The following is a 26369-nucleotide window of genomic DNA, read 5'->3' on the forward strand; positions in this document are numbered from 1 at the left end:
GCTCATAATTTCAGTGATAGCATGGCGAGAAGGAATTTTGTCCATCTGGAGCTGTAGAGATAACAGACTTAAAATGCATGTTGTGAAGAAAATGGATAAGAATTCTTTGCTTTGCATTACCATAGTACATTTCCTTTACCTGTTCTTATTATCATGTTATTCTACATCCTTAACATATCACTGAAGTTAATTAAAAACAAACAAAAAAAAAGTAAAAAAAAAAGAGAAAGGTTTTAATAGGGAATATCTAGTATAACTGCATGCATCCTAAGAAGAAAATATTATATTAAAGGCTTCTTATTTCCATTCTTCATTGTACAAAGGACCTGGACAAACTCAAAGATTCCCTTTCTGACTTCCAAAAGGTTCTGCATTCCCATTCCATATTTCTGTATTGGGCTTACATAGAAGATAAACTTTAAGCTACGCTTTTCCCTGTCCTTGTAAATGGCTAATGAATACAGTAATAGAAAATAATTTTATACAACTCTAGCTGTGGTAATTTCTAAATGGGCTGATTTTGAACAGCACCTGTTTTTTTCTTAAAAGACACCTTCAACATTAGATACATTAGTGCTTGCTTACATTTAGTTTCTCAGTAACGTGTTCTATGATATTCTTAGGTAGACATATATTTTGCATTACAAGACAGTTCAGAGAACTACTGAATGACATTATTTTGTTTAATATAATAGACTCAAGTAATATTTGTTACCTTCCTCTCTACCCCTAAATCACAATATTACTGAATCTGAAGGTATTCCAAATTAAAAACTGAAACAACCACTTAGACTGATAACCTCCTAGAAACTAAATACTAAGCCAACTTTTAGACCAGTAAAATTCTTTAACTTCAGTATTATAGCATTAACCCCCCCCCCCCCAAAAAAAAAACAAACCCCTACACAATCGAAACCTTCTTGCTCCTACATACACTAGCAGGAAACTTGCACAATGTTTTTAGATTTATTTTGTCTTGCATAAACTTGAACCCAGTCTATTCAATTTCAACAAAATCACAATCCATCTCTGTCAGGGCACAGGGATATGAACTCCCTTTTTCCAAAATGCATAGTAACATGTTCAAAAAATCCTCATCTGTTCTTTGGTTAAAACTTAAAAAATGTAATTGTGAAAGTCTGACATTAACACCAAGTGGTGTTAGTATGTGCAGACAGGATTTGGACACGAGTGTAAGCTTTCCCACATTAAAACACTGTTCTTATCTTGCCTCACAGGGATAAATTGAGGAACAGAGCATCTATCTCTCAAAGGCAGTGCTGATTACACAGTCTGAATTTTCTGGAATATCAAAGGCCATTACTGGCCTTCCTTACCTGGTGCAATTTCTCTTGCACTGCTGGGATTTGTGTGAGCAGCTCTGTCCACTGATTGTCAATGTGGGACAATCCTGCACGCAATGCTGCTGTGTCCACCTTCTTCAGTCTGAGGAGCTGGTTCCCAGTACTCAGGACAGAAGTTTTCTGTGATGATTTAGCATCCACTTCTTTTGAAAACTCCTGTGAGCAGAATAATTTTTTGTGGAAATAATCAACTACTTGTTTACTGTACTTAAAACTTTACCTCAGGATACTATAAATATCCTCCCTCCCCTTTAAAAAAATGTACTTTTTATTAGTGTTTACCAACTATACTTCAGACCAGGTGAGAAAAAAAATAGTTTTCATTCAAAAATTATTTTCTTTTTTCAGAATCATCAATCTCTAGAATCATTGAATACAGCAAAGGAGTTCTGAATGTACAATAACAACAGTTATTTGAAGGACAGGTCACCTACAGAGCAGATTTTTTTTCTTTTTTGCATACTCAACTATTTTGTTTTTGCAACTACTTCAATGATGAGAAACAAGGGGGTCTATTTATCTTGAAGAAGACTGATAGGGGATCTTATCAATGCTTATAAATATCTAAAGGTCAAGTGTCAAGAGGATGGGGCCAGACTCTTTTCAGTGGTGGCCAGTGACAGGACAAGGGGCAATGGACACAAACTGGAACACACGAAGTCTCATCTGAAGATGAAGAAAAACTCTTTACTTTGAGGGTGACAGAGGACTGAAACAAGCTGCCCAGAGAGGTTGTGGAGTCTCCTTCTCTGGAGATATTCAAAATCTGCCTGGAATTGATCCTGTGCAACCTGCTCTAGATGTACAGCCCTGAACTTGTGTGGGATTTGCTGCTCCAGCTGGATCCCTACAAGTCAACAGGGCCTGATGTGATCCATCTGAGGGTTCTTAAAGAGCTGGCAGATGTCATAGAGTCCTCTCTCAATGATCTTTCAATACTCTTGTGAAACTGGAGAGGTCCCAGTTGACTGGAAGCTGGCAAATGTTGTCCCAGTCTTCAAGTAGGGCAACAGGGAAGACCCTGGTAACTACAGGCCTGTAGATCTCACTTCTGTGCCTGGCAAAATTATGAAGAAGATTATTCTGGGAGTTATTGAAAAACACCTAGAAGACAACACAGTAATTGGTTCCAGCCAACATGGGTTCATGAGAGGAAAGTCCTGCTTGACAAACCTAATTTATTTCTATGATAAGGTTACCCACCTAGTTGACCAAGGGAAGCCAGTCAATGTAAACTTTTTGGACTTCAGTAAAGCCTTTTCATAGTGTCTCACAGTATCCTCCTGGATAAAATGTTCAGCATACAGCTGAATAAGCACAAACTGCTATGGGTGAGCAATTGGCTGATGGGTTGGGCTCAAAAGGACAATGAGGTTACATCGGGCTGGCAACTGGTCACTAGTGGGGTCCTGCAGGGATCCATCCTGGGCCCGGTGCTCTGTAATGCCTTCATCAATGACTTGGATAAAGGGCTTGAATGACTGCTGACTAAGTTTGCCAATGACACCAAACTGGGAGGTGCTGTGGACACTCTCAAGGGCAGAGAGGCCCTGCAGAGACATCTGGATAAACTAGAGTTGGGCAATCACCAACTGTATGAATTTTAACAAGGGCAAGTGATGGATTTTGCACCTGGGACACGGAAACCCTGGACACACACACAGACTGGGGAATGAGAGACTGCAGAGAAGCCCTGCAGAGAGGGACCTGGGGGTTCTGGTCAATGGCAAGTTGAACATGAGCCAAAAGTGTGCTCTGGCTGCCAAGAGGGCCAACCATGTCCTGGGGTGCATCAAGCACGGCATTGAGAGCTGGTCGAGGGAGGTGATCGTCCCACTCTGCTCTGCACTGGTGGGGCCTCACCTCGAGTACTGTGTGCAGTTTTGGGTGCCACAGTATAAAAAGGATATAAAGCTACTGGAGAGTGTCCAGAGGAGAGCCACTAAATTGGTGAAGGACTTAGAGGTGAAGCCGTACGAGTTGAGGCTGAAGTTGCTTGGTTTGTTCAGCCTGGAGAAGAGGAGACTGAGAGAAGATCTCATCACAGACACAGAGGGTGGTGTTGCACTGGAACAGGCTCCCCAGGGAGGTGGTCATGGCATCAAGCCTGACAATATTCAAGAAGCATTTGGACAAGGCCCTCAGACACATGATCTGAATCTTGGGATTTTCTTTTGCTAGGGCAAGAGTTGGACTCAATGATCCTTGCGGGTCCCTTCTAATTCACAACATTCTACGATTCTATGTACCTGCTTTGGCAGGGAGGGTGGACTAGATGATCTTCATAGGTCCCTTACAACCTCTACCTTCCTGTGACTCTGTGAAAAGTATAACCATATGATTGCTTAACTGTTTATTTGTAACTGGAGAGAACAAGATGTCCTAGGTCCATGAATGACTTACCAAAAAGGAGTTCAGGTGGTCTCGAACTGTTTCCAGTTCCTGAGGAACTGTCAAAGACTGCTGGCTCCAAAACTCAAGTCGTTCCTTTGCAGATTGTAACCAATGTGTCAATTCACTTGATTCATTCTGATATCTGTAAAGATGTTTAAAGAAATCTAAAACAGTCATCACAACTTTTTGCCTCCAACTCAGCAGTCTCTCCTCAATGTGTTAGAGGAAGACAGTGTATGCCAGATTTAAAATAAAAGTATTTTCTTTCCTTTAATACATTTCAGAAACACGTGATTTAATTTTAAATACAGGCATGGTATCAGGAAGCTCTTATTTTAGCCATTACACCCAAAATTCCTAACAGTGCCTTATTTTTTGCCTCTTAGGAAAAACTAAGGTTAATGAAAGGACTAGTAACTATGTTATCAATCTGTTCAAGCAAGCTGCAACAGCACCCCTCCCCACTTCACACACATGATCATGTTTTTACTTTCTATTAGAAGGCTCAGTCTTCCAAAAGCTTTACCACAAAGTATCTCAGAGCAGAAATTTAATAGTGGTTTTGTTTGGGTTTTTTTCAGAAACTATCTCCATATCATTTCATATGCCAAGCAACTAATGAGATGTCAGAGAGTGTCTCCACATAATCTTTATATATCCAGTCCCTTAATGTAACTCTTATGAAAGGTTAGTGAGCCAACAAGCCAAGGATATTATGAAAAAAAGACAAAGCTTGCATATCAGTTAGAAAATTAATTTCAAAAGTAGCATATGAAACATTACTAAAGGCAGCTAAACACCCTCTTCCATACATGCAACGACACACAGCCCCAAGAACCCAGTGGTTGCAATGCCCATATCAGAACATGCTGAAGCTGCTCATACTACCTAGCAAAGCACACAACCTTTCACATCAACTTGTGGGGCTGCTAACTTAGTCATCTGCATAAGAAATCTTCTGACTTCCTACCACCAGTTGTTATCTGGTATATGTTTTATTGCAAATGAGAGAGTATGATAGCACTTGTATGAAACAGAAGTAGGATACTGTAGAGCAGTCAAAATATTACATACATCTCAAAGTACTTTCTTTTAAATGTTGAATCTGTTAATAGTTCTGGGTTCAGAATGACTTTGGCCTGAACAGTGTAGGTGAAGTTTATACTGTCCATTATATCAGCATTACCTTGTCCAGTGCTTCAGTATTGTCTCCAGTCTGTGAAGTTCTTTGGTAACCTTGCTAGTGTTACTTAACCAGCGTTCTCCTAGTTGGTTCAGTTGACTTTCAAGATCTGAGCAGCTAACAGAATAAAGGAGCCTTTTCCCATCATCTAGCACTTGGTACAATTTAGGTTGGTATTCAGTCAAGTTAGATCTCAGATGCTGTAATGACAGAGGAGACTGTTAGATAGCTCTGCAAGTCTCTGCTACCATACTTTCTCTACAAATAGTTTTCTTTTATTGCATTTTGTAACATATCAAATGTCACCACAGCAGGTTATATTTTTTCCCTCTGCTCAAGCTCTAGAACTCCCTCAGAACCATCATGCAGGTAACCTGCTCAAAATCTGAACATGCTGTCACAAAACCCCTCACTTCAATATATCTGTTGACACTTCCTTCTGATGAACTCATCCTTGGTATATTTTACACTTGAAAGAACAATTTCAGAAGTATCTTCATGGGGCTACACCGTTTCTGAGAGAAATTGATTAAAATGTTAGATCTTAATCTACTTGGTGCTGAAAACTCTACTGCAATGAAAATTAAAGATGTCCAATATAAGTTATTAATAGTTGCAACACTTCAACCCTCTCAATGCCTATCTTCAGCTCTCTGGTCATCTAAATCTTCTTTTAGTGATCAACCCTCCTGCTATCCATGGCTACAAAAGAGAAGATCATATCCCCATCCAAATCTCTGAACAGAGAAGACAATTGTTATGGCAAAAGAAAGCAAAAAAGGCACTGAAAAAGGAGAAGCTGTTAATACTCTTACTCTGGATCAAACCAGGAGCAGAGACAGATTTTATTTAAATGGTGACTTGTGGACACAAAAAGAATTTTTATATGTGGGTAAATACACCTGCCAGTTTCTGCTATCATTACACAAATAGTACGTATTTCTAAAACATCTTGAGCTTGAGCACAAAACGTACATGCATTCCCATTTTTCAGTTATGCTAAAACTAATCTGAAGATAAAGTGTACAAAGTTAACAGTCTCATAGTGAGTACGTAAACTTTCTGTCACTCTTCTTATTTTCTCTTTCACATAAACAGAGCTCTAATAACAGACCTTTTATATTTATATACGTGTGTCTATGTGTGTACTGACATACAACATGTATACACAAATAAATGTATAACTCCTAGTAAGTTGCATAAAAAATTCCAAGATAGTCATAAATTTGATGGATTTTTAACCTAAAGGTTGCCACAGGGAGAGAAAAAAAATAATAAAAATTAAGCAATAGCAGAGTCTGAGAATCTGGATTTGGATAACCTAATTTACATAACTGACAAGAGAAAAAGAAGAGGAAAACTGATTTAGGGCCAGGATCAACACAAACAATGTCTATCATTAAAAAAAAACCAAAATAAAACCCCCACACAATAGATTGCTTAAGCTCTTCTCATACCATTGCCAAAGCAGAAAGCTGTCTGGTGTACAACGAGACAAAGACAAAACACTAGATCAGAAATTCGCATTTTGAGAACAGACAGAAAAAACAGGATGTGGTAGGAAATGTATATTTAACCTACTGGTTCTTGTTGCATTTGAGAAGAAGGAAGGCAACTTGGGAAACTGCAGGTTGTTCAGCCTCACCTTACTCTCTGGAAAGATCATGGAGCAGATCCCCTTGGAATCCATTTTCAAGGACAAAAAGGACCAGAAGATAATCAAGAATATTCAGCTTGGATTCACTAACTTGACAGTCTTTTCTGACAAAATAACTGTCTCTGTGGATGAGACTGACTTCAGTATGGCCTTTGGCCCTATCTCCCACAGGACTGTCCTCTGGAAGCAGAGAGAATGTGTGCTGGATAAATGGTCTGTTACATGGGTTGAAAACCAGCTGCATTTACCTGTCTCAAATACCAGCCATCAAAGGCTCGATTGCTGGCAGACTGTAATGGGCACAGTCCTCTAGGGACTGTGGCTATTTGAGCACCACAACACCTTCAACATTTTCATTAATGGCCTGGATGATGATAGAGACTGCTTCCTCAGTAAATTTGTGGATGACACTAACAAATGAAGAGCATTTGACACAAAAAATGTCAGGCTTTGTCCAGAGACGCTTTGATAGATTTGATGTTGGAGGAAGCAGAAACCTTAGGAGGCTCAAGAAGTGCAAATACCGTGCCTTGGGCAGAATAACCCTGTTTCTCAGTGCAGGCTAGGAAGGGAATAGCCAGTGTATTTAACCAGGCATCTTCCACAACCAAGACATCATGAATAATTGACACCATTAATTCTCTGGTGAGGCCACATCTGGAATATTGTGTCCAGTTCTGGGCCCCACAGTTCAGGAAGGACAGGGAACTGCTTGAGAGAGTCCAGCACAGAGCCACCAAGATGATTAAGGGAGTGGAGCATCTCCCTTATGAGGAAAGACTGAGGGAGCTTGGTCTCTTTAGCTTGGAGAAGAGGAGACTGAGGGGTGACCTCATTAATGTTTATAAATATGTAAAGGGCGAATGTCACAAGGATGGAGCCAGGCTCTTCTCAGTGATGTCCAATGGTAGGACAAGGAGCAATGGGTGTAAGCTGGAACACAGAAGGTTCCGCTTAAATTTCAGAAGAAACTTCTTTACAGTGAGGGTGACGGAGCACTGGAACAGGCTGCCCAGGGAGGTTGTGGAGTCTCCTTCTCTGGAGACATTCAAAACCCGTCTGGACGCCTTTCTATGTGATCTCATTTAGGTGTTCCTGCTCCAGCAGGGGGGTTGGACTAGATGATCTTTCGAGGTCCCATCCAATCCTTAACATTCTGTGATTCTGTGATTCTGTGATTCTGTAAGGTGAGCCACAGCACTGTCCTACATTGGGACTGTGAACAACCAAATTAAGTTATTTTATTATCTCCATCTATATGGTGCTGATGAGGCCACATCTAGTGCATCTGATTCTGCCCTGTCCTCACCTCCCATGGAGTTCAAGAAGGATGTAGTCAGGGTCTTCTGTAGAGCTATTAAGATGTTTAGGGACCTAGAGCACATGTCCTTTAAAAAGAGGCTGAGGGAGGTATGCTTGTTTTAGCTTGACAAGCAGGAGGCTAAGGGTCAGTCTAACAAAGGTCTACAACTATCTGGAGTAGAATTAAAAAGATTATAGAAGTAAATGCTACTCATTAGTACCATACAATATAAAAAGGACAAAGGTGACAAGCTGAAAGTTGAAGGTTTAGATTGGGCATTATTGAAAACCTTTTCAGTAGCAGATGGTGCAGCACTGCAATTGGTCCCCAGCTCAGTTGTAAGATCCAACACTGTGGCTGATCCAGCCCATGGCAACTGTCCTGCTTCAAGTGGGAGGTGGGACTAGATGCCCTTCAGAGGTCCCTTTCATCCAACTTTTCCATAAAGAGTGTCTAAAAAGCACCAACCTGAAAAAGTGTAATCCGGTCTGTAAGCCTGTCCTCTGTCTCTTCCACCAAACCAACAGTGGGGATGCTACCTTCAACAGACTCCAGCTGTCTGGTAAGTTCCTGGTAATCTTCATCCAGACGCATCCAGGTCTGCAAGCACAAATTATCTATGTATACGGTGAACGTTAATCGGGGTATCTAAAATTTTTATTACTTGTCCTCTCAATCTGAAATCCTATTGCTGCATGGTTGTGAAAGTACAAAAATAATAGTACGTATGTCCAGTGAACCTATGATAAGACATCATCTCTGTCAAACTGAGCTTTGGAACACATGGATAAAGATGTCATGTTCTCCTTGTCAGCTAAAGCTAAGCAGCTCTTTTAAATTATAGGAACACAACTTGTGTCATCTGAAGGTTGAGACAGTTAAATAGCAAAGATTACACATAGTCTACCAGTGCCTTGTGTGCATGACAAAAGGGACTGATGTCCATCAATTCTGTCCAAGCACAGGAAATCAACATTACAGAATATCCTGGTGATTGATCACGATGGCAGTACAGAAAAGAACACAGTAATTCTCACCTCTAGAATGTATTCCAGCTCTACACCTCGCTTATGAGCCAGCTTTAATACATCTGAAGCTTGTGCCCTTAGCTCTGAATGTGACTGAGTTTCCTTCAAGAGTGCAAAGCTACTCATCTTTCTAAAGAGCGTTTCTGTCAGGATCATGTGAGACTCCAACCCTTGAAAATATTCCTGATAAATTTGTGTGGGAGACAGAGGGTAAAGAGAGAGTAGAAAAGAGAAAGAGCAATTGTTACTCAATTCATTACCAATAAAACATTTTTAGACAATAGTAGTACAATAAAGTAGCTGTAGACACAGAATTGAGTAAACTTTTCACTTCATCAACATTTCATAAAATTTAACATGTAATATAAGAAGAATAATGGCTTTTTTAAAGAAAGAAAGAGACCATCCTTTCCACACAAATTCTATCCCAACTCTCATTCCATTAAAAAAATAGCTTAAATCAGATATGCACCACCAAAAAATTCTGCCTAATAAAAAAATGTGGAAAAGTCTAGTTATATTTTAGTGGTCCTATTAGCAAACATAAATTTCTGTTGGAAAAAATTGGAGTGGTGGATGAAATCCTAAGTAGCATGACAGGACAAGAATAGAAACTTGTTATTAGAATGAGGAAGAAAATGTGATCTACCTAGGTCACCTTCAATATAGCATTTGAAAGTTATTCAGTCAGAACAGTTCATTGATTCCAGTTTAATATATCTTGATTTAATACTGGCCCATTATTCTGAAAAGCTCATGAACCTTTAGGAACAGAAAGCTAGGAATTTGCTGCATACAAGCGTACAGTCATGCTTAGTCCTGAAACATGACACCGTTTCTTACCTTATGTTTGTCAAGTAGTGACTGAACCTCCTCCTTAGAAGCAACGATCATTTTCTGGTCACCAGCCATCTTTTCTTGGCCTGTTTCTAACAGGTCAGCCAGGTCCTGCAAAGCCCGTTCATACTGCCTCTTAAGAGCCAGATTCTGATTCAGGTCACTCCGTCTGGATCCAATGATCATCATCAGCTCATCATACATATCCTTAGGGGCAAACAGGAGCAATGGTGATTCTTATTTCACACCTTAAACAAGTCTTCCTGTAAGCAACCTTACTGTCCCTGTATTCCTCTGTGAATACTAGCAGAATAACATCTATTCCCAGCTCAAAAAGGCTGTGCAGATAAACTGACTTAACTGATAAATTAACAGCTCACCATCTAAACAGAAAAAAAATAAGACAGACCTGCAACATTCTCAAGTGCATGTATTCAGGAACAAAGTTAGCAGAATTCCAAAGACTTGCTTTCAGCCGCAAAGGAGTATGGTGATTTGACTTAAGTCATCAAAACCCACACTACTGTGTGGCTACTGCACACTGCAAATGCTGTTTACATTTTGCTTCTTATAATGCAGGGAGTTGGATGGACTTCATCATAACTACAGACTACTGGCAGCACAAAGCCAGATTTGTCTGCCTCTACTGCCCCAGCACCTTACTGGTAGCAAGCAAGATACGTACAACCTGTAGTAAAAACCAAACCAGGCCCAAAATAGCACTATACTCTCTATAGAACAGTAAAATGAGAAAAAAGTGCAGTGAGCATTTCACAGTGTGCTCATAATGCCAAATTACAAAATTAACCAAAAGGAAGAATATAATCAGTTCCCATGTGTTATTACTGATCTTGTCTACCTCAACAATAAAGTGAGAACAACCTACAAATGCTTTTCTTCATCTGAACAGGATTACTTTCTTGTTTTGGTTTTGAGAATTGTGTTCTCAGAATATGCATCTGACTGTGAGAGTAAACCCGTACTTTTGATCAAGACAAGACATTCAGAAACTAATAAATCAAAATATCTCTATAACCATCCAATGTTACAGCAAAGTACCCAACCTCAGACTGCAGCTGGCTCTCCTTTAAAGAGCCAACAGTGAGAAGCACAAGTGTCAAAAAAGCAAAGGGAAGACTTTTCTAAAAACCGAAATCAAGAGGATGGGGGATATCTATCCATAATCTGACAGCAAAAAAAAGCAGAAGGCTCTAAGATCAAAAGGATAAAGAACTCAGACACATATGCACAAACTCTGTCATTCTTTTTTAATTGAGATGACTGTTTCATTGATTTAACAGGTTTATGGTACAATTTCAGCTGTTTTCTTTGCTTCCGATTTATTACTATGTCATTACAAAGGATAAAATTCAGTCATAAACCTTTTCCTTGATCTTTCCTTAAGCATTCCCCTGCCTTAGCACCCAGTTGCTCACAAAGGAGTTTCAACAGCCTTGCAGAAGTTCTGGATCAATTGCCCACATGTACCTACTTCCGTGAGCCTTAAGAGTCCTGAAAGTATGCAGGAACATGAGAGGTGTTTTAGTAAAAGAAGAATATTTCCAGTTTCAGGTCACATTTAGCTATCTTAAGTCCCTTTACCCCTCTCATTTCTTTTAATGACAGATATGAGAACTAAACCTCAGATAATGAGATACTGGTGAGAACAGGGCTCAACTTTCAGCAGACATTGATGTTTACATGCTTAACTTTATCTACAGAAGAAAGACGTGGACCTGTTTGACCGAGTCCAGAGGAGGCCGTGAGGATGATCAGAGGACTGGAGCACCTCTCCTGTGAGGACAGGCTGACAGAGTTGGGGCTGTTCAGCCTGGAGAAGAGAAGGCTCTGGGGAGACCTTACAGTGGCCTTCCAATACCCGAAGGGGCTACAGGAAAGCTGGGGAGGGACTTTTTACAAGGGCAGGGAGTGATAGAACAAGGGGTAATGGTTTTAAACTGGAAGAGGGTAGGTTTAGATCAGACATTAGGAAGAAATTCTTTCCTGTGAGGGTGGCGAGACACTGGAACAGGTTGCCTAGAGAAGTTGTGGATGCCCCCTCCCTGGAAGTGTTCAAGGCCAGGTTGGATGAGGCTTTGAGCAACCTGGTCTAGTGAAAGGTGTCCCTGCTGATGGCAGAGGGGTTGGAACTAGATGACCTTTAAGGTCCCTTCCAACCCAGACCATTCTATGATTCTATTTGAACAGGGACTCAACAAAAGCTGAAAGAAAGCGTGGTTTTGTGTGGTTTTATGTTTAATACTACTAATACTAGAGATGTTAGAAAATTTGAAAATGCAAAAGCAGAAAAACTTGGTGAATTAGGGAGAAAATAATATTTTATACCCTCTGAAATGTTTTTAAATATGCTTCGCTAAACTGCCTTATGAACAATAAAAAGGAGCATCCTAATACCTTTGATATCACCAGATATGTCTAGGATGGAACTTAAGAACCATACCTGGATCTTAGACAGCTCTTGAAGAGAAGGTTGGTCAATTTGTAGCTTGTCTACATGCTTCTTTAATTCATTGATTCCAGTATCTAGTTCCTTCAAACCTTCTTCTGCCTGCAGTATGACCTGTATTTGAAAATTACATCATTTAGTTTGAAGGTTTAATAAGAGTACTGTAGCTGCCATACAGTAATATTCTTTTCTGTTTTCTGCTTGAAGTACTAATCAGCCCTTCAGACTGCTGAAATTTTAAATGGTACTATAAAGAAAAAGTATTAATTCTAAGTTGGGAGAACCAAGCTTGTTTCTTAAAGTTAAATACAATACGGCTTTTTTTTTTTTTTTTTTTTAAATACAAAACTGTTTTAGTATCATACACTATTTTATACAAAACCTTGCTGTGAAGTTACATGCTTTTAATTATATGGTACAGGCACAAAAGGAATATCAGTTGTTTTAACACTTTCTTTTAAAGTATTATATTTATTAACACTTATTCCAGTAATATCTGAGTACCAAGTAAACAACCATCACAGCAAAAGACATGCATGATAGCAAAGAGCTGTGCACAGTTCCCTTACAGGACTAGGATAGGGCCAAAATTATTGTCGAGGAAAAGGACTTGTACATCCCCTTTTGTACCTGGAAAATGACAACTGAAAGCACACAGGCTGGTATTTGTAAGTGTATGTAGGTGATAATTTGCCTTTTTTCAATGGAATCTACAAGAAACAAGGTCTTTCAACCTAGGAGTCTGCTGAATTAATGCATGCAATCTATAACAAAGTTAAAAGCACAAGGTAGACTCCTGTAATTAAACTTCTGTAGTTTAGGCCCTTCCTTGGCAACTGCATATCCAAATACTTTAACTATATATGTGAGTAGAACTCCTAACTCCTTGTAATGCTTTTAAATTTGAATGTTTTATCAGACAATGTAGATGTTAAGAAAAAAAAAATCAATTCAGTTGTTTTTGTTACCATGTTGTTTCCCTATTGGTAGTTAAATTAATCATATAGGAGCTAAATTTTTACCAATCTTTCGCATAATGGAAGATAGGAACAAAAGATAGACTGCCAGCTCTCTTACTCATACACAAACTCAGATTCCTTCAAAATTTGATTATCAGATATATAAAGGCCAATATTTCTGTTTAGCTGAAGGGTAAGTCTCTTCCTCTCAGTCACCTCCTAGAACCAGGTCTGGTTCTTCGTTACAGTAGCTCTTGGGTAACAAGAAACATCTGTAGAAAGTAGCCCTTAACATGTTTCATTCACTTTTCTTGTTGGCAAAACAGAAACAAGGAAACAGGACGTATTTTGTCATATTATTAATTAATTATTAATAAGGAAACTCCTGATAAAGAAAAACCAATTTTTGCCTTAAATTAAAATAAATAACAATCAAAATATTACTACAAATCAGTGCAGAAGAAAGTGCCTTTGGTTTTTAATAAAATGCCAAACAATTTAGCTGAACTTTAGACTTTTTTGTTTGTTTGTTTGTTGAAGTTTTCTTTCTTTCAAATAGTGACCAGTACATGCATAACTAGGGCACCTGGGCAGATAAGAAAGACACTTTGTGTTTGTGGGTTTTTTTTAAATTTATAAACATGTGTAGTAAACTCTTGGAAGTACTCATTTTCACATACTTAATGTGAACACATACATTCTCTCATAAAAAGCAACTGTTCTCTAGAATCCAGTTATACCTCTAACAGACACTTTATCTCTTCCTTCCCCCCTACCAAGATATTTGGTAATACCTGCATTTGCTCTGTTTCCGGTCTCTCAGCTGCCTCTGCTAATTTCTGTAGAACTAAGTATTTGTTATCAGCCACCGATGTAAACAGGACCTTCAGATCATTCTACAGGACAACAACAACAAATTATAGAAAATCATAACACAAACCAACTGAAAAATATTCTACATTCCAAAAAGTTTAAAGCATTGCAAAGTTACAATGTCAGCACTAAGGCACAAACACTATTCAACATTGGAAGCACTATAATTATCCAATGCAAAATATACAACATCACTGAAAATCCATAACTGGGTATGGATGAGCAAAAAGCTCAACCAACTCCTATTCAAACATAACCAGTGAACACACTCTGCTTTTGCCTTCTAATTAGATTATTTAGCAAGGGTCATTTAGCTTTATTCAACAAAAAATGTTATTCTTGTGTAGTTTATTCAGTCACATATGCTAGGCTTTACTTTTTAAGGCAAGCTTTTTTCATTGCAAACTTGTGTAAATATAACAAAAAAGTAAACAAGGCTTCAACACATTACAGGGCTCTTTACATATTATAACTTTTAAAGTACCTTATCAGACTAGACACATACATATTAACAACTAATTAACTTAGCTACAGCCTGTTTTTTTGGTTTTTTTAAATGCATTCATCCCACAAAACTCCTAATATTGGTAAACCACAAAGGAATCTGCACATTTCTCTAAGTCTTTTAGCTTTGTATAGAAGTGTGTTTCTGATTTTTTTTTTTTTTTTGCATGCAGTAATTCTTTTAAATATTAAATATCTCTGGGATAAAAATAAGGCACAGGATTCTAATCAGCTTGTGTCTTTTTTCAGCAAAGGAAGGCCTTTTATTTAAAACTGTTGAGGAAAGGTTATGAAGTTTGGAAAGAAATCTTGTAGTAACAAACTATGAAATGATGATCCTAATCTAAAGACACCAGTAATTTTTTCTTCCCAATTTTTTGGCTGGAATTTATGTTTTTTTCATTAAAACTAAACCATACTGGAGTCTATATATGATAAGAATAGGAGAGAAGGTAGGGACCAAGTAAGGTCTGAAAGTATTTCTGAACTCTGAAAAGATTTCTAATAGCGAACATTTTTTCTGCTTTGGTCAATACAGACAGCTTGAGATACAAGCTCTTATAGAATAATGGGATGGCTTAAAGGTGATTAGAAAGGTGGGAATCAGTATTATGTTTTCTGTTTCATCACAACTATTAAAAACAGTGTACTCTATCATTTATGAAATTATAAAAGGTGTAGAGTGGAACTCTAAAGTTGCTTTTTCTCCTTTGAGAACAGTCGTCAAAAACTTCAATTTATTGCAGTGTCAGGGTGATAAAATGTGGGATGAATGATCACTTCAACGATAATTGCATGAGTTGCAGAACGCTTCTAACAGAGAGTATAAATCTTAGATCATGATTTGGGTGCTAAGTTTTGCACAGGCTAAGAAGTTGTTTGATTTTCAGTCAAAACCTGTGAAAACTTCTCTTGATTTGGTACCAAAAATTCTCATTGCTTTGACAATCACATCCTCTAAATCTCCATTTGATATGTACCCGTGTTAGTTCCCTCAGCTGGGCATCATACCTTGAAAGTCATTATTTGCTGGAGCCTTCCTTTCATCTGATGGCATCTCTGGTTAACTACTGACTCCAGCAAGGTCAGCCTTCTCAGGAGACAATCCAAAGTGTCTTCTATAATATCCCTATTGTCAACATTCTCAGGAAATATCTGAGCAAATAAATTCTTGTTCTTATCCATTTCTTCTGTTATCTCTTTTATTTCTTTGGCAAGAGACTGATTTTGTAGAAAACAAAACAAGGTGACAATTAGACATTCTAGAAAGCATGCAAACATATTGCCATAACCACTGACAATTTTACTGTTAAGTAGTGACTTTTCTACATTGTTAATATGCACACAACAGACAATTTCTGATAATAAAACCAACAACCCATGTTACTCTGAGGAAAACAAGTGCTGAAACAAAATGAACCTGCCTGAATAAGGTCTTTGTGAAGCACGAATCCATGTAGCTGCTGAAAAAGTCCTTTTCCTTCCCTTTCATGTTGATGAACTTGTACTGTTTCCCTATCCCAGAGTATTCCTCCCTCTTTTTCACTTCATTTCAATTTCAACACTATGATGTTTGTTAATACTTGGCAAAGAAACAGAAGAAAGACTCTAATGTTTAATTCTTTTCTGACCAGGCAAAATTTAGGTCAGGTGCCGCTTTTTACAGCATTCTTGTATCGTGTTTGCATGGCAAGGTTTTGGTAGCACAGGGGTGGTTTCTGTGAGAAACTGCCAGAAGCTTCCTCCATGTCCAACAAAGCCAATGCCAACCGGCTCCAAGATGGACCCACTGCTGGTCAAGGCTGAGTCCATCAGTGACGGTGGTAGCACCTCTGTGATAACGTAATTAAGGAGGGGGGGAAAAACCTGCTGTGCAAAAGCAGCCAGAGGAGAGGAGTGAGAATATGTGAGAGTACCAGCTCTGCACACACCAAGGTCAGCGAAGAAGGAGGGGGAGGAGGTGCTCCAGGCACCGGAGCAGAGATTCCCCTGCAGCCTGAGCTGAAGACCATGGTGAGGCAGGCTGTCCCCCTGAAGCCAATGGAGGTCCACGGTAGAGCAAATCTCTACCTCCAGCCCATGGAGGACCCCATACTGGAGCAGGTGGATGCCAGAAGGGGTCTGTTACCCCATGGGAAGCCCACGCTGGAGTAGGCTCCTGGCAGGACCTGTGACCCATGGAGAGAGGATCCCATGCCTGGAGCAGGTTTGCTGGCAGGACTTGTGACCCCATGAGGGACCCACCCTGGAGCAGTTCCTGAAGTACTACACCCCGTGGAAAGGTCCCATGCTGGAGCAGTTCTTAAAGAACTGCAGCCTGTGAGAAGGCCTCACTTTGGAGAAGTTTATGGAGGACTGCCTCCTGTGGGAGGGATCCTACACTGAAGCAGGGGAAGAGTGTGAGAAGTCCTCCCTATGAGGAGGGAAGGAGCAGCAGAAACAGTGTGTGATGATCTGACTGCAACCCTCATTTCCCATCCCCCTGCACTGCTTGTAAGGAGGAGGTAGAGAAAATCAGGAGTAAAGTTAAGCCCAGGAAGGAGAGAGGGGTGGGGGAAAGGCGTTTTAAATTTTGGGTTTATTTCTCATTGTCCTTCTCTGATTTGATTGGTAATAAATTAAACTAATTTCCCCAAGCTGAGTCTGTTTTGCCCATGAGAGTAATTGCTGAATGATCTCTCACTGTCCTTATCTCAATCCATAAACCTTTTGTTATATTTTCTCTGCTCTTTCCAGATGAGGAGGAAGAGTGGTAGAGTGGCATTGGTGGGCATCTGGTGTCCAGCCAGGGTCAACACACCACAGTTCTCTACACAGTGAATAAAGTTGTTCTAAACAGTAGCAGAATACTGCAATTACATAAGAGATTATGACAATGAAATGTCACTTATCTAGGATTCTAATATTTTCTTAATAAGTACTACATAAAATACACCCTTATTGGAAATTCAAATGAAGTTTTATTCATGGATTCCTTACCTCTTGCTTGCAAAGGTATGTTTCTGTTTCTTCCTCTGGCAACAGAGCTGTAGCAACAAAGACCTGTTCTTCCACACCATCTAACCACAAGGAGGTGGCAGTGACACCATCATACAGCTTCTGTTCAAGAGGCAGGCTATCCTCCACCAGTCCAGCCTGGGCAAAAGAAACCAGAGCAGTCAAGAGCAGAAGTACAAAATACTCTTTCTAGCATCTAATATTTGGGAAAGGGCTGGATTTCCAGATAGGATCTAGAGGAATTTTCATTGTAAATATGGTTGTGCTGGAAGGTAGATATAAAGGCAACTGAAATGTTACCTCAGATGAAACATCTTCAAAGGTCTGATTCAATTCAACCAATACTGGTGATACTGAAGTTTTATCCTCATCCTGTCCTTCCTCCTTATATAAAGGCATTCCAGATAGCAGTCTGTTTGGTCTGCTATAAAGCTGCTGAGAGAAGTACTAATTAGAGTGCTTCTATTACACATACAGGGCACAAAATTCAGCTATACAGATTCTACTGCTGACTGAGGAGATCACCAGATAATGCTCATGGCCCTCCCATGACTGTTCTGTCAGTAGTATCTTGAACAAAAGATTGCTCAACAGGAGGTTCACTAGAGGTGCAGAATAAATACTTCTGTCTAGAATTAGCAGTGACTTGTTTTTAACAAAAAAATTAATTAATTACTGTTAAATGAATACAACATATTTAGAACTTTGGAAGCTGATTTTAATGTAGTATTATATAAAGAATAGTGGGCCTGGGTCTATTAAAAATAAAATGGAGGATGTATGTTAATAGAGACCTTGGACTGTTCTCCATTTAGTTGACTAATTCCTGCTTCTTTCAGTAACAATTCTGTCACTGGAATTACTTGCTTCTTTGTCACATACTCACTTAGACCAAGAATTAAATGTAACCAATAAGTCAAAACTGAAAATACTAGTTTTTCCTCTAAGCAGTCACCAGAGTACTGGTCAATTTCAGAGGGATGATTTGTTTTAGAATTATCCTGGGTTAGATAAAAATAAAAATTTTGTCTGAGCCCTTTCTTCCTTTCTAATTTATTTAACTGTATGGTAGTGCATTCAAATCACTTTGAGCAAAAGCAGTGCTAGTGCCAATATTTAAGAGTTGTTCCATATTCTTTGCGTTAACTATATCACCTTAATGCATCTGCTATGCATATACTGTACCTCGTGATGTGACAACTGCTTTCATAGAGAAAATGCAAAGAGAAAAAAAATAACTACCAGCTGTTAAAAATAGCTACCAGCTGTTCTTGTTCCAAAGCTTTCTGGAGCAGCCTCTGCTTGGCACTGAATTCCTGGTTCAGGCTTTCCCATTTCATCTTCATCTGTTCTTCAGATGATGGCGTCTCACCTTCCAAGCCTAATTCCTCAGAGAGTGTATCAGGCTTCTCACTGAATGACAAGATGCATAAAGGTTTAACAAATACAGAAGTTACAAAATAAGGTGTTTATTTCCTCTTTCAATTAGGAGATTCTACACTTAAATTGCTACTTTACTTGACTTTTTTCAGATAGTAAGCCAAAGGCTGGTTTGTAACTGCAAGAAGTTCTTGACTGATGGGATAAAATGTACCTTCTAATAAACTGTTTAGACTTGCAAGTAGCCATACTAAGAAAGAACCCCCCCTAAACAGACTGAATATATATTGAAATATAGCCTTTAAACAAGTTTTACTTCAAAGCATAAAATTAAAAAAAAAAAATATTTTATCTGATTCCTTCCTCACCTCCCCTCTCAAAATGCTAGACATACCCTGCTATTTTAATGCAGGACAAGCATATGAGTTTAGCTTTGGTAAACAGTGAATTAAGTTCAGCATCTTTGGTTTGATTTTTTGTGGGTTTTTTTTTTTCTATAGTATAACATGACAGAATGAAGCCTCAAAAAGAAGAATAGTTATGCACTTTATGGCATTATAATAAAAAAACCATATTGAATTGAGGGAAAGAACATACTGAGTACAGTTTATATTCCTTATGCATAAGTCTTGCTTCTGCTGCTTCATGAACTACCTTCATGTTCTAGACTTTGGCATGCTCAAGGGGCCACAAAGGTGCTCACTATTACTGAGATACATCAGTGAAGTATTTTAACCAAAGGATTTACTGCTCATGATTCTCAAGGTGATAATGTCCAATCTGGTTTCCTTGTCCCATGGCCTGGCCCTTTCTGCTCTCTTAAGGTCTGCATCAGCAACAGGCAGTTATTTTCTTCTGCCTTTACTAGGGCAGAAGTCTCTCCCATCCAGAGCTGAGGCTTTTATAGACATCCACTTCCCCAAAGTGGGCAAGTGTGCAAGAAAATATAGAAGAGATGAAATTCAAAACACACAAGGCTTCAAAAAGAAAAATATTCACTAACTGCAGGAAATATAAAATTAAGCAATGAGTATTTCATCTGGGAAGATCTGGTTACAATGGCAGACTACAATGTTTAAGAGATTCACACACCAATGCTGGACAATAAAGCTATAGTAACTGACCTACTGCTTTTCTAATGAATCCTACTAGTTTGTAAATTTAGTGTGATATTTGATAATAAGAATAAAAGGAATTTCTAAATGCTAATGGTGATCTATTAGCACAAAACAGTTTGTGTAACTATAATATCAGACTCCTGAATTATAAACCAGGACTCCAGTGTCCTAGGCACTGTATAAAAATTTTAAAACAAAAATTAGTGGATTACAGGCAGAAGAGGGATTTAAACATAAGGATAACAAAGCACAGAGTCATAGAAATTTACTTTGCAGAAGAACACATGAAAGCTCACCTTATACATAGGCCTTCTGGAGCACTTTGCTGTGTTAGGATTTCTTCCCCACGGCATGCAACTGACCGAAGCAGATTCTTCTGCTCTTCTAGCTCCTGTTCCAGCTCCTAGCAGAGCAAGTTACAAAAACCAAAACAAACCTCAGATTGTTTTTTCATTGGAAGGATATGCCTGTATTGCCTATCTGTCACACAAAGATAGCTGAGCTATTTCTGATATGACTTGCTGGAGCACCAAAAGTAGTGCAAAATCTCCACCCAGGGACACAGAAATATTGAGTACATAAACTGGATTGTTCAACTAACTGACTAATGCAATGCAGTTTCTGGAACCTAATCTAGTCAGGATGCCTGTGTATCATGCAACACAAAATCCCTTGGTTTTTTTGTACCTTTGCTTCTATAAAGACAATGTTGACTACTATTTTGAACAAATACCGTCATCTCCTTACAGTAACTTCAAGGGCTGATCCAATTTAACTTTACTGATGGAAAATGGAAGTATAGAGTGATTAAGTGAGTTGGCCTTCATCACCCGGAAAGTCTAGCCTGCCTGACTGTTACAGATATAAAACAGTGAGCCCAGATGCATCATTACAAGAACACTGAGTAAGACGCAGAGTAAAAATGAAGATTTCAGTGGAAATAAGAACAAGAATGGCTCAGCTACAGTGTTAAGCACAATCTAAAGATGAGAGTAAAAGAAATGCAAAACACCAACTTTCTGTTGCTGCAGGGTGCTCTGCTGCTGCTGTGAGCGAGTGGTTCTTGCTTGTGCCAGCCATTCTTGGACACTGGGGCTTTGTGAGGAAACAAAGTCCAGATCACTCTCCTCCTTTTCTTGTAATGATCCCTGCTTTAAGAGAAAGAAATAAAGAATTTACAAACTCCCTTATATTGCTAGAGAGCTGGCAGCTCATCAACTCAAAATCACATGTAGTGCCACCTTTCACCTCTCAAGCTGCTGGCTTAAATAAATTCTGAAGTGAGCAATTACTTTAGATTTCTGACTTCTCCTGGTCATTGGTTACTAGCAAGAAAACATTCACAAAAATGTAAAAATAAACATGCAGCAATGCAATTAACAGAATCAGACACCAGAGATCAGAAACCATGGACTGATGCATTTCTGAAGACTGTTCCGCTTCTCTTAAAAAATAGCATTTGTCTGTAATGGGTGGTGCAGCTCTAACTGGCAACACAGGGAATCAGTGGATTGTTTCTGACAGATTTTTAGTCTAATTAAAGCAAATTTTTTGTCTAACTAAAAATGAGAGAATGTTAACTGTTATTCTGATTAAAATGTATTTATCAATAAGTACATAACTCTGTCCATGTTGGCAGAAACACAGTCAGTTAACAGCAGATTATGTGATATGAATAGTAAAGACAGCAAGAGAGACAGAACCACAGTATGTTATAATAGACAGCAAAAGCAACAGTCCCTTCACTTCATATTTCTGAATCACTTTACAACATGAATGATTCAACAGGCCTTCTGTGTAAAGCAAAGTAAAAAAGAGCAAATGCCTTAATAGTTCCAAAAACTGCTTTATCTGTTTCTTGGCTTCTGAAATCCATGTTGGTTGTAAATTTAAATTATTTTAGCAGCCAGCATATTCAAAACACAGGGATTTTAACACACCAGGGTTAATGTTAAAGACAGACTTCTTGTAGGTCTGGCTACTTAAGACCTCTATGGATTTATTTAATATTACTTGCATGCACAAAATGACTGTAGATTTTGCACTTTTTTTTTTTTTAAGTTTCAAGAACTAAAGCTGGATCTTAATTCCTCCCCCATTTTTTAATATATATATAATTTTTGTAGGATTCATATTTTGCCCATGATTTAGTTCTTATTCTAAATAGAGTAAGAGCACCAAATGTTTCAGACTCTACAGTAGGCTCTCCAAAACAAAAACATATTCCACCTTTCAGAGAGCCTTTGTCTCAAATCAGGCAGGAACCAGAAGAGCTAAAGGTGGCTGAGGAAACCTCTCTTGCCTCAGCTGATGCTCCTTATAGTAACAATTAGGACGGGCCTTTGCCACCAGTGTCCCTGGCAACATGCACTGGAACAGCAGTTTTGCTAAATAACAAAGTTAGATGTAGGATTTGAATAGGGGGGATGATGAGGATACTGGAGTTGAAAGGACTGATTAGTGTTAGGGGATATAAACGGCAAGAGCAAAACAAGCAAGCAGGTATCTAGAGCTGGAAAGAACCATTAGCCATTGCTCTACAAAATAGCTTTGTTTCACTAAGGATTCAGTTTGCAGGTAAACTGTGATACTTTACTTTGTAGGAACAAGTTTCTAGAAAAGCTTACGTGGCTGGAGTATGAATGTCATCAAAGGATATCAGATTAAGCAAAGAAAATATTATGGGTCAAGAATTTTATTTTTTCTGTTAAAAATGAGAAGAAAGACAATCTTTCCGTAAATTATATATAAAAAAATCTGCTTCATTTGATATGCTCTAGGGACAGTAGCTGTTCAACTTGTAAATTCCTTTAGAGAATAGTATCCAGTTCTTCATTGCATTTGGGCAGGCTGATTTCAGTCAGATTTTGAGTGTCCTCTACTCTGGGAAGAGGGTTGAGAAGCTACAATTTTGGTGTTATACTAAGACAAATAAATAGTAGTCTCATAGTTCCTGCAAAGGCAGAGTGTAAAAGGGATTGTAGCAGTTGTGTATGCAATGAGGTTTTGCAAATATGTTATTGTGCTTACTTTTTAGACCAAAATTATTTATGAACCAGAATTTTTTATTATCAAATCATAAAATATAAGTCTGAAAGACACTTGCATTTTCATTTGAATTCTTTCTGAAGAAACTGTATTGCATTTCCTTTAAATAGCCACGGAAATACTTACTTGAAACTGTCATTCCTGAGAATGATCCACTCCAGCACAGAAATAATTGGAAAGCCCGTGAAGAAAATGGTGATAAAATTGACCTCTCAAAGGAGTTCAGAATTGTAAAAACTTATATCAGGCATGTGTGGCTTGTGAAACTGAAGTTGCCCCTCCCGCACACTCACTTTGTAATAAAAAGAAACACTATCTGTTTGGCTTTTTTTTTTTTTTTTTACCTGTAGAATTAATTCTACTTCTTTGTTTTATAAGGTTTCTATTTATTTTTATTGCTCCTAAGTCACAGAAGTTACTAAATAACAGTGATAAGGCAATATTCTGTATATCTTTCAAAGAATTTGAAAAATGCTACATTTGGAATCAGTGTAGTCTGGAACTCTCCTGATCCAGCATGTTTCTGACTAGGTTCACTGCTTTATTTAATAAATAAAGGAGTTGGTCTCCAAATAACTTTTTCCATATCATTAGTGACATTAATTAATTAAAATTAGAAGGAAAACTGAAATTGCTGCAAGGAAGTCACAGTCTTACACTGGCTCCTAAAAAGCCTTGTGTCAGGAATAACAGATATGCTGAAATACTGCTTGAAGAAAAATATAGCTCATTCTTTACAACGCTCTTGCAACTTGAGAAGATCCTTCCTTTCCGAGGTGCAGGCTGCTCTATGCCTCTGGGCAATTACACGGTTATCAGTACATCTAGAGACACATATAAGTCTGAGTTTCTTACATGCATGAACAACAGTGCTGTTAGCATGCAATGTTTCTCAGGGTTAATAATGGCAGAAGACAGTGCATTTTTGGGCAGCTAATACCCTGAGCCTCAGTCCAAATGAAATACTTTATGCCTGATTTGAAAAAGACATTACAGAATTTTTCATCTGAAAAATATTGCTCAATGAAAATTTGAGGATGTTATACAGTCTGTACATATTTTCTTCCATGATCCGTAAGTGAAGTTCAAAAAAAGTTTGAAATTTAGAAAGAAACTTAAATCTTGCATGCATGTAGCATCTTAAATGATTCATACTCCACATCTGGAAATTATTTTATTATTATTTTTTATATTAGAAAAGCAACAAAAAATCTGGTTTAAAAGTTTAAGTAAACTATATCATACTATTGTATTTCAAAATGCAGCACATTTTTAAATGCAGCATGCGTATTTTAAAATGAAACAAAAATGTCTGTAATGCCTTTTCACTTCACACGTAATGTACCAGAATATAGTATTTATGCCTATATGCTGTTGATAACATTTTTCATTTGCCTAATCATGAGGTTTAATATGCAAGAATAATATTAAAGTTACTTTATCTTAGAGGCAATGGAAATAGATACCTGGGCTTTTTCCTTCCTTTTTTTGTGTGTTTGTGTTTGTTGGGGCTTTTTTGTGAAGCTGTGTTAAGTTTTATATTTATCTACTTGCTTTGGACTAAAAATAGTTCTTATCACGTCAAGTGACTTTTCAAGCTAACCTCTCAGTAGACTTTAATCTGCATTACAAGCTAGAAATCTTTGAAGCTTATCACATTTAATTTGCACAGCAAAGCCCAGAAGAGAAGTAAAAGAAAAGGTGAGGGAGGGAGTCAAAGCAGGGCAAGCAAATTCAGAACCTGTCAGTCACATTACATGGTTGGGTTTCTTATACAGTTCTCCACACACTAGTTTAATCTAAAGAATGACCAAAAACAACTGTTAAATAAAATAAACTAGTGATAGTAAGCAGACCAATGTTGCTGAATAGCAATCTAGAACAAGACTGAGAATAAATGTATCTTTTATGTAATATTTTGTTTGGCAAAATGATGCCACTAAGTATTAGCCATATTCAGAATGTTTCATTATCTTGATGTTATCTGTTCATTGCATTGTGCATGCTGTATGGAGGAAAGCATATATTTAGGATTCTTCTTTTGTTGGTGGGGGGATCCTGTCCCAGAGCACGTGCAATCTAGAGGCACTGGGAACAAGAATATATTCCGACCATATCCAGACCAAGCTAATGACCTATCTATTATTGTCCTTTCAGTGAAGACAGTGAGGTTAGGATAGTTTCACCATTAAATGGTGCTGTTAACTTGAAAATGATAAGCTAAAACTTGCTAGGCTGTCCTTTTTTTTTTTTTTTGGAATGTAATTCCATCTATTAACTAAAGATGAATAGCTCAAAATAAATCAGTTAAATATTTTCACTCCTTTTTCCAGTTGCATAAAACTGCTACGAAATCCTCCAACCTCCTGCCCACTGTGAAGCCATTTGGAAAGAGCCACTTACCCGAATGTTGATCTGTTTGTCATGGAGCATTCTCTGCAGCTCCAGAAGGCTGCCTTTCAGTGTCCTGAGCTTCACAGCCAGCTGCTCTGCCTCGTCCTTGGTGTGAGCCTTCCCCTCCATAAGCAAGTTCTCGTTGTGCACAGACAACTCTGACAAGGCTACCACCTTCTGCTCTATTTCAACCAGCATGTTCTGCAGCAGCAAAAACAAAGAACCAAATTCATACATTTTCCAGCATCTGTCACACTTTCTGGCAAGATGACCTGTGGCCTACCTCACCCGTCGCCAAGTTAAAGGCAAGTCAGATTATCATTGCTTTGCCTTCCATTTCCTTTCAGAGTCTTTAGGAATATACTTGCAAAAGTTTGCATTTGCCATTTCTGTTTGCAACCTTTTTCAAAATAGTAAATTATAAGGTTATTTGAAACAAAGGATTCATTGTAGAAGACACTTTTTATTTGCACATTAAAGGTAAGGATGGCAAAGATGCTAGACGGACATCCGTGACAACAAGAATCAGAGTATGCAGCTCACATTACTTCTTTCCTCTTCTTTCAGGTACATTTAGCAAAGTGCTTCCCACCTCCTCCTATGTGTTGCTCTGGCTCTGTTTGTAAGCTTCTCTTCTCACTATTTGCTCTTTCTGATTGGTGCATGATGGACTTAAGGATTTCTGTATAATCCTCTTTAGTCTAAAGAGAGACTTAAAGTGACAAATCTCTGGCATGTTTATTCTCAAAAGCTACCTTCCTGACATTCCGTTAACCATTCATGTATTACAGATATAGTGCATATTTTCATCTTCCAAACTCAAATCTCATACAATTCTTGCTCAAAAACCTAGCCTGACATCA

At 38.3% G+C, this 26369-nt stretch overlaps 1 protein-coding gene across 1 annotated transcript in view; it reads right to left on the bottom strand.

Moving 5' to 3' along the window:
- LOC104530573 (nesprin-1-like) overlaps window positions 1–26369 on the bottom strand; it is a gene marked incomplete at its 5' end in the record, with an annotated part of 99419 nt that overhangs the window by 1328 nt on the left and 71722 nt on the right. Inside the window, 17 exons of the mRNA XM_029086791.1 lie at window positions 1–51; window positions 1338–1520; window positions 3768–3900; window positions 4945–5141; window positions 8370–8501; window positions 8939–9112; window positions 9773–9973; window positions 12228–12347; window positions 13987–14088; window positions 15581–15790; window positions 17549–17704; window positions 17867–17998; window positions 18829–18979; window positions 20361–20467; window positions 21081–21215; window positions 24870–24911; window positions 25516–25707. The exon at window positions 1–51 is cut by the window's left edge and continues 96 nt beyond it. Of these exons, the coding sequence (XP_028942624.1) occupies window positions 1–51; window positions 1338–1520; window positions 3768–3900; window positions 4945–5141; window positions 8370–8501; window positions 8939–9112; window positions 9773–9973; window positions 12228–12347; window positions 13987–14088; window positions 15581–15790; window positions 17549–17704; window positions 17867–17998; window positions 18829–18979; window positions 20361–20467; window positions 21081–21215; window positions 24870–24911; window positions 25516–25707 (2418 nt within the window). The remainder of the gene's footprint in view (window positions 52–1337; window positions 1521–3767; window positions 3901–4944; window positions 5142–8369; window positions 8502–8938; window positions 9113–9772; window positions 9974–12227; window positions 12348–13986; window positions 14089–15580; window positions 15791–17548; window positions 17705–17866; window positions 17999–18828; window positions 18980–20360; window positions 20468–21080; window positions 21216–24869; window positions 24912–25515; window positions 25708–26369) is intronic.

This window comes from Antrostomus carolinensis, unplaced genomic scaffold (genome assembly GCF_000700745.2).
Source record: "Antrostomus carolinensis isolate BGI_N321 unplaced genomic scaffold, ASM70074v2 scaffold889, whole genome shotgun sequence".
In the NCBI taxonomy this organism is placed as follows: Eukaryota; Metazoa; Chordata; class Aves; order Caprimulgiformes; family Caprimulgidae; genus Antrostomus; species Antrostomus carolinensis.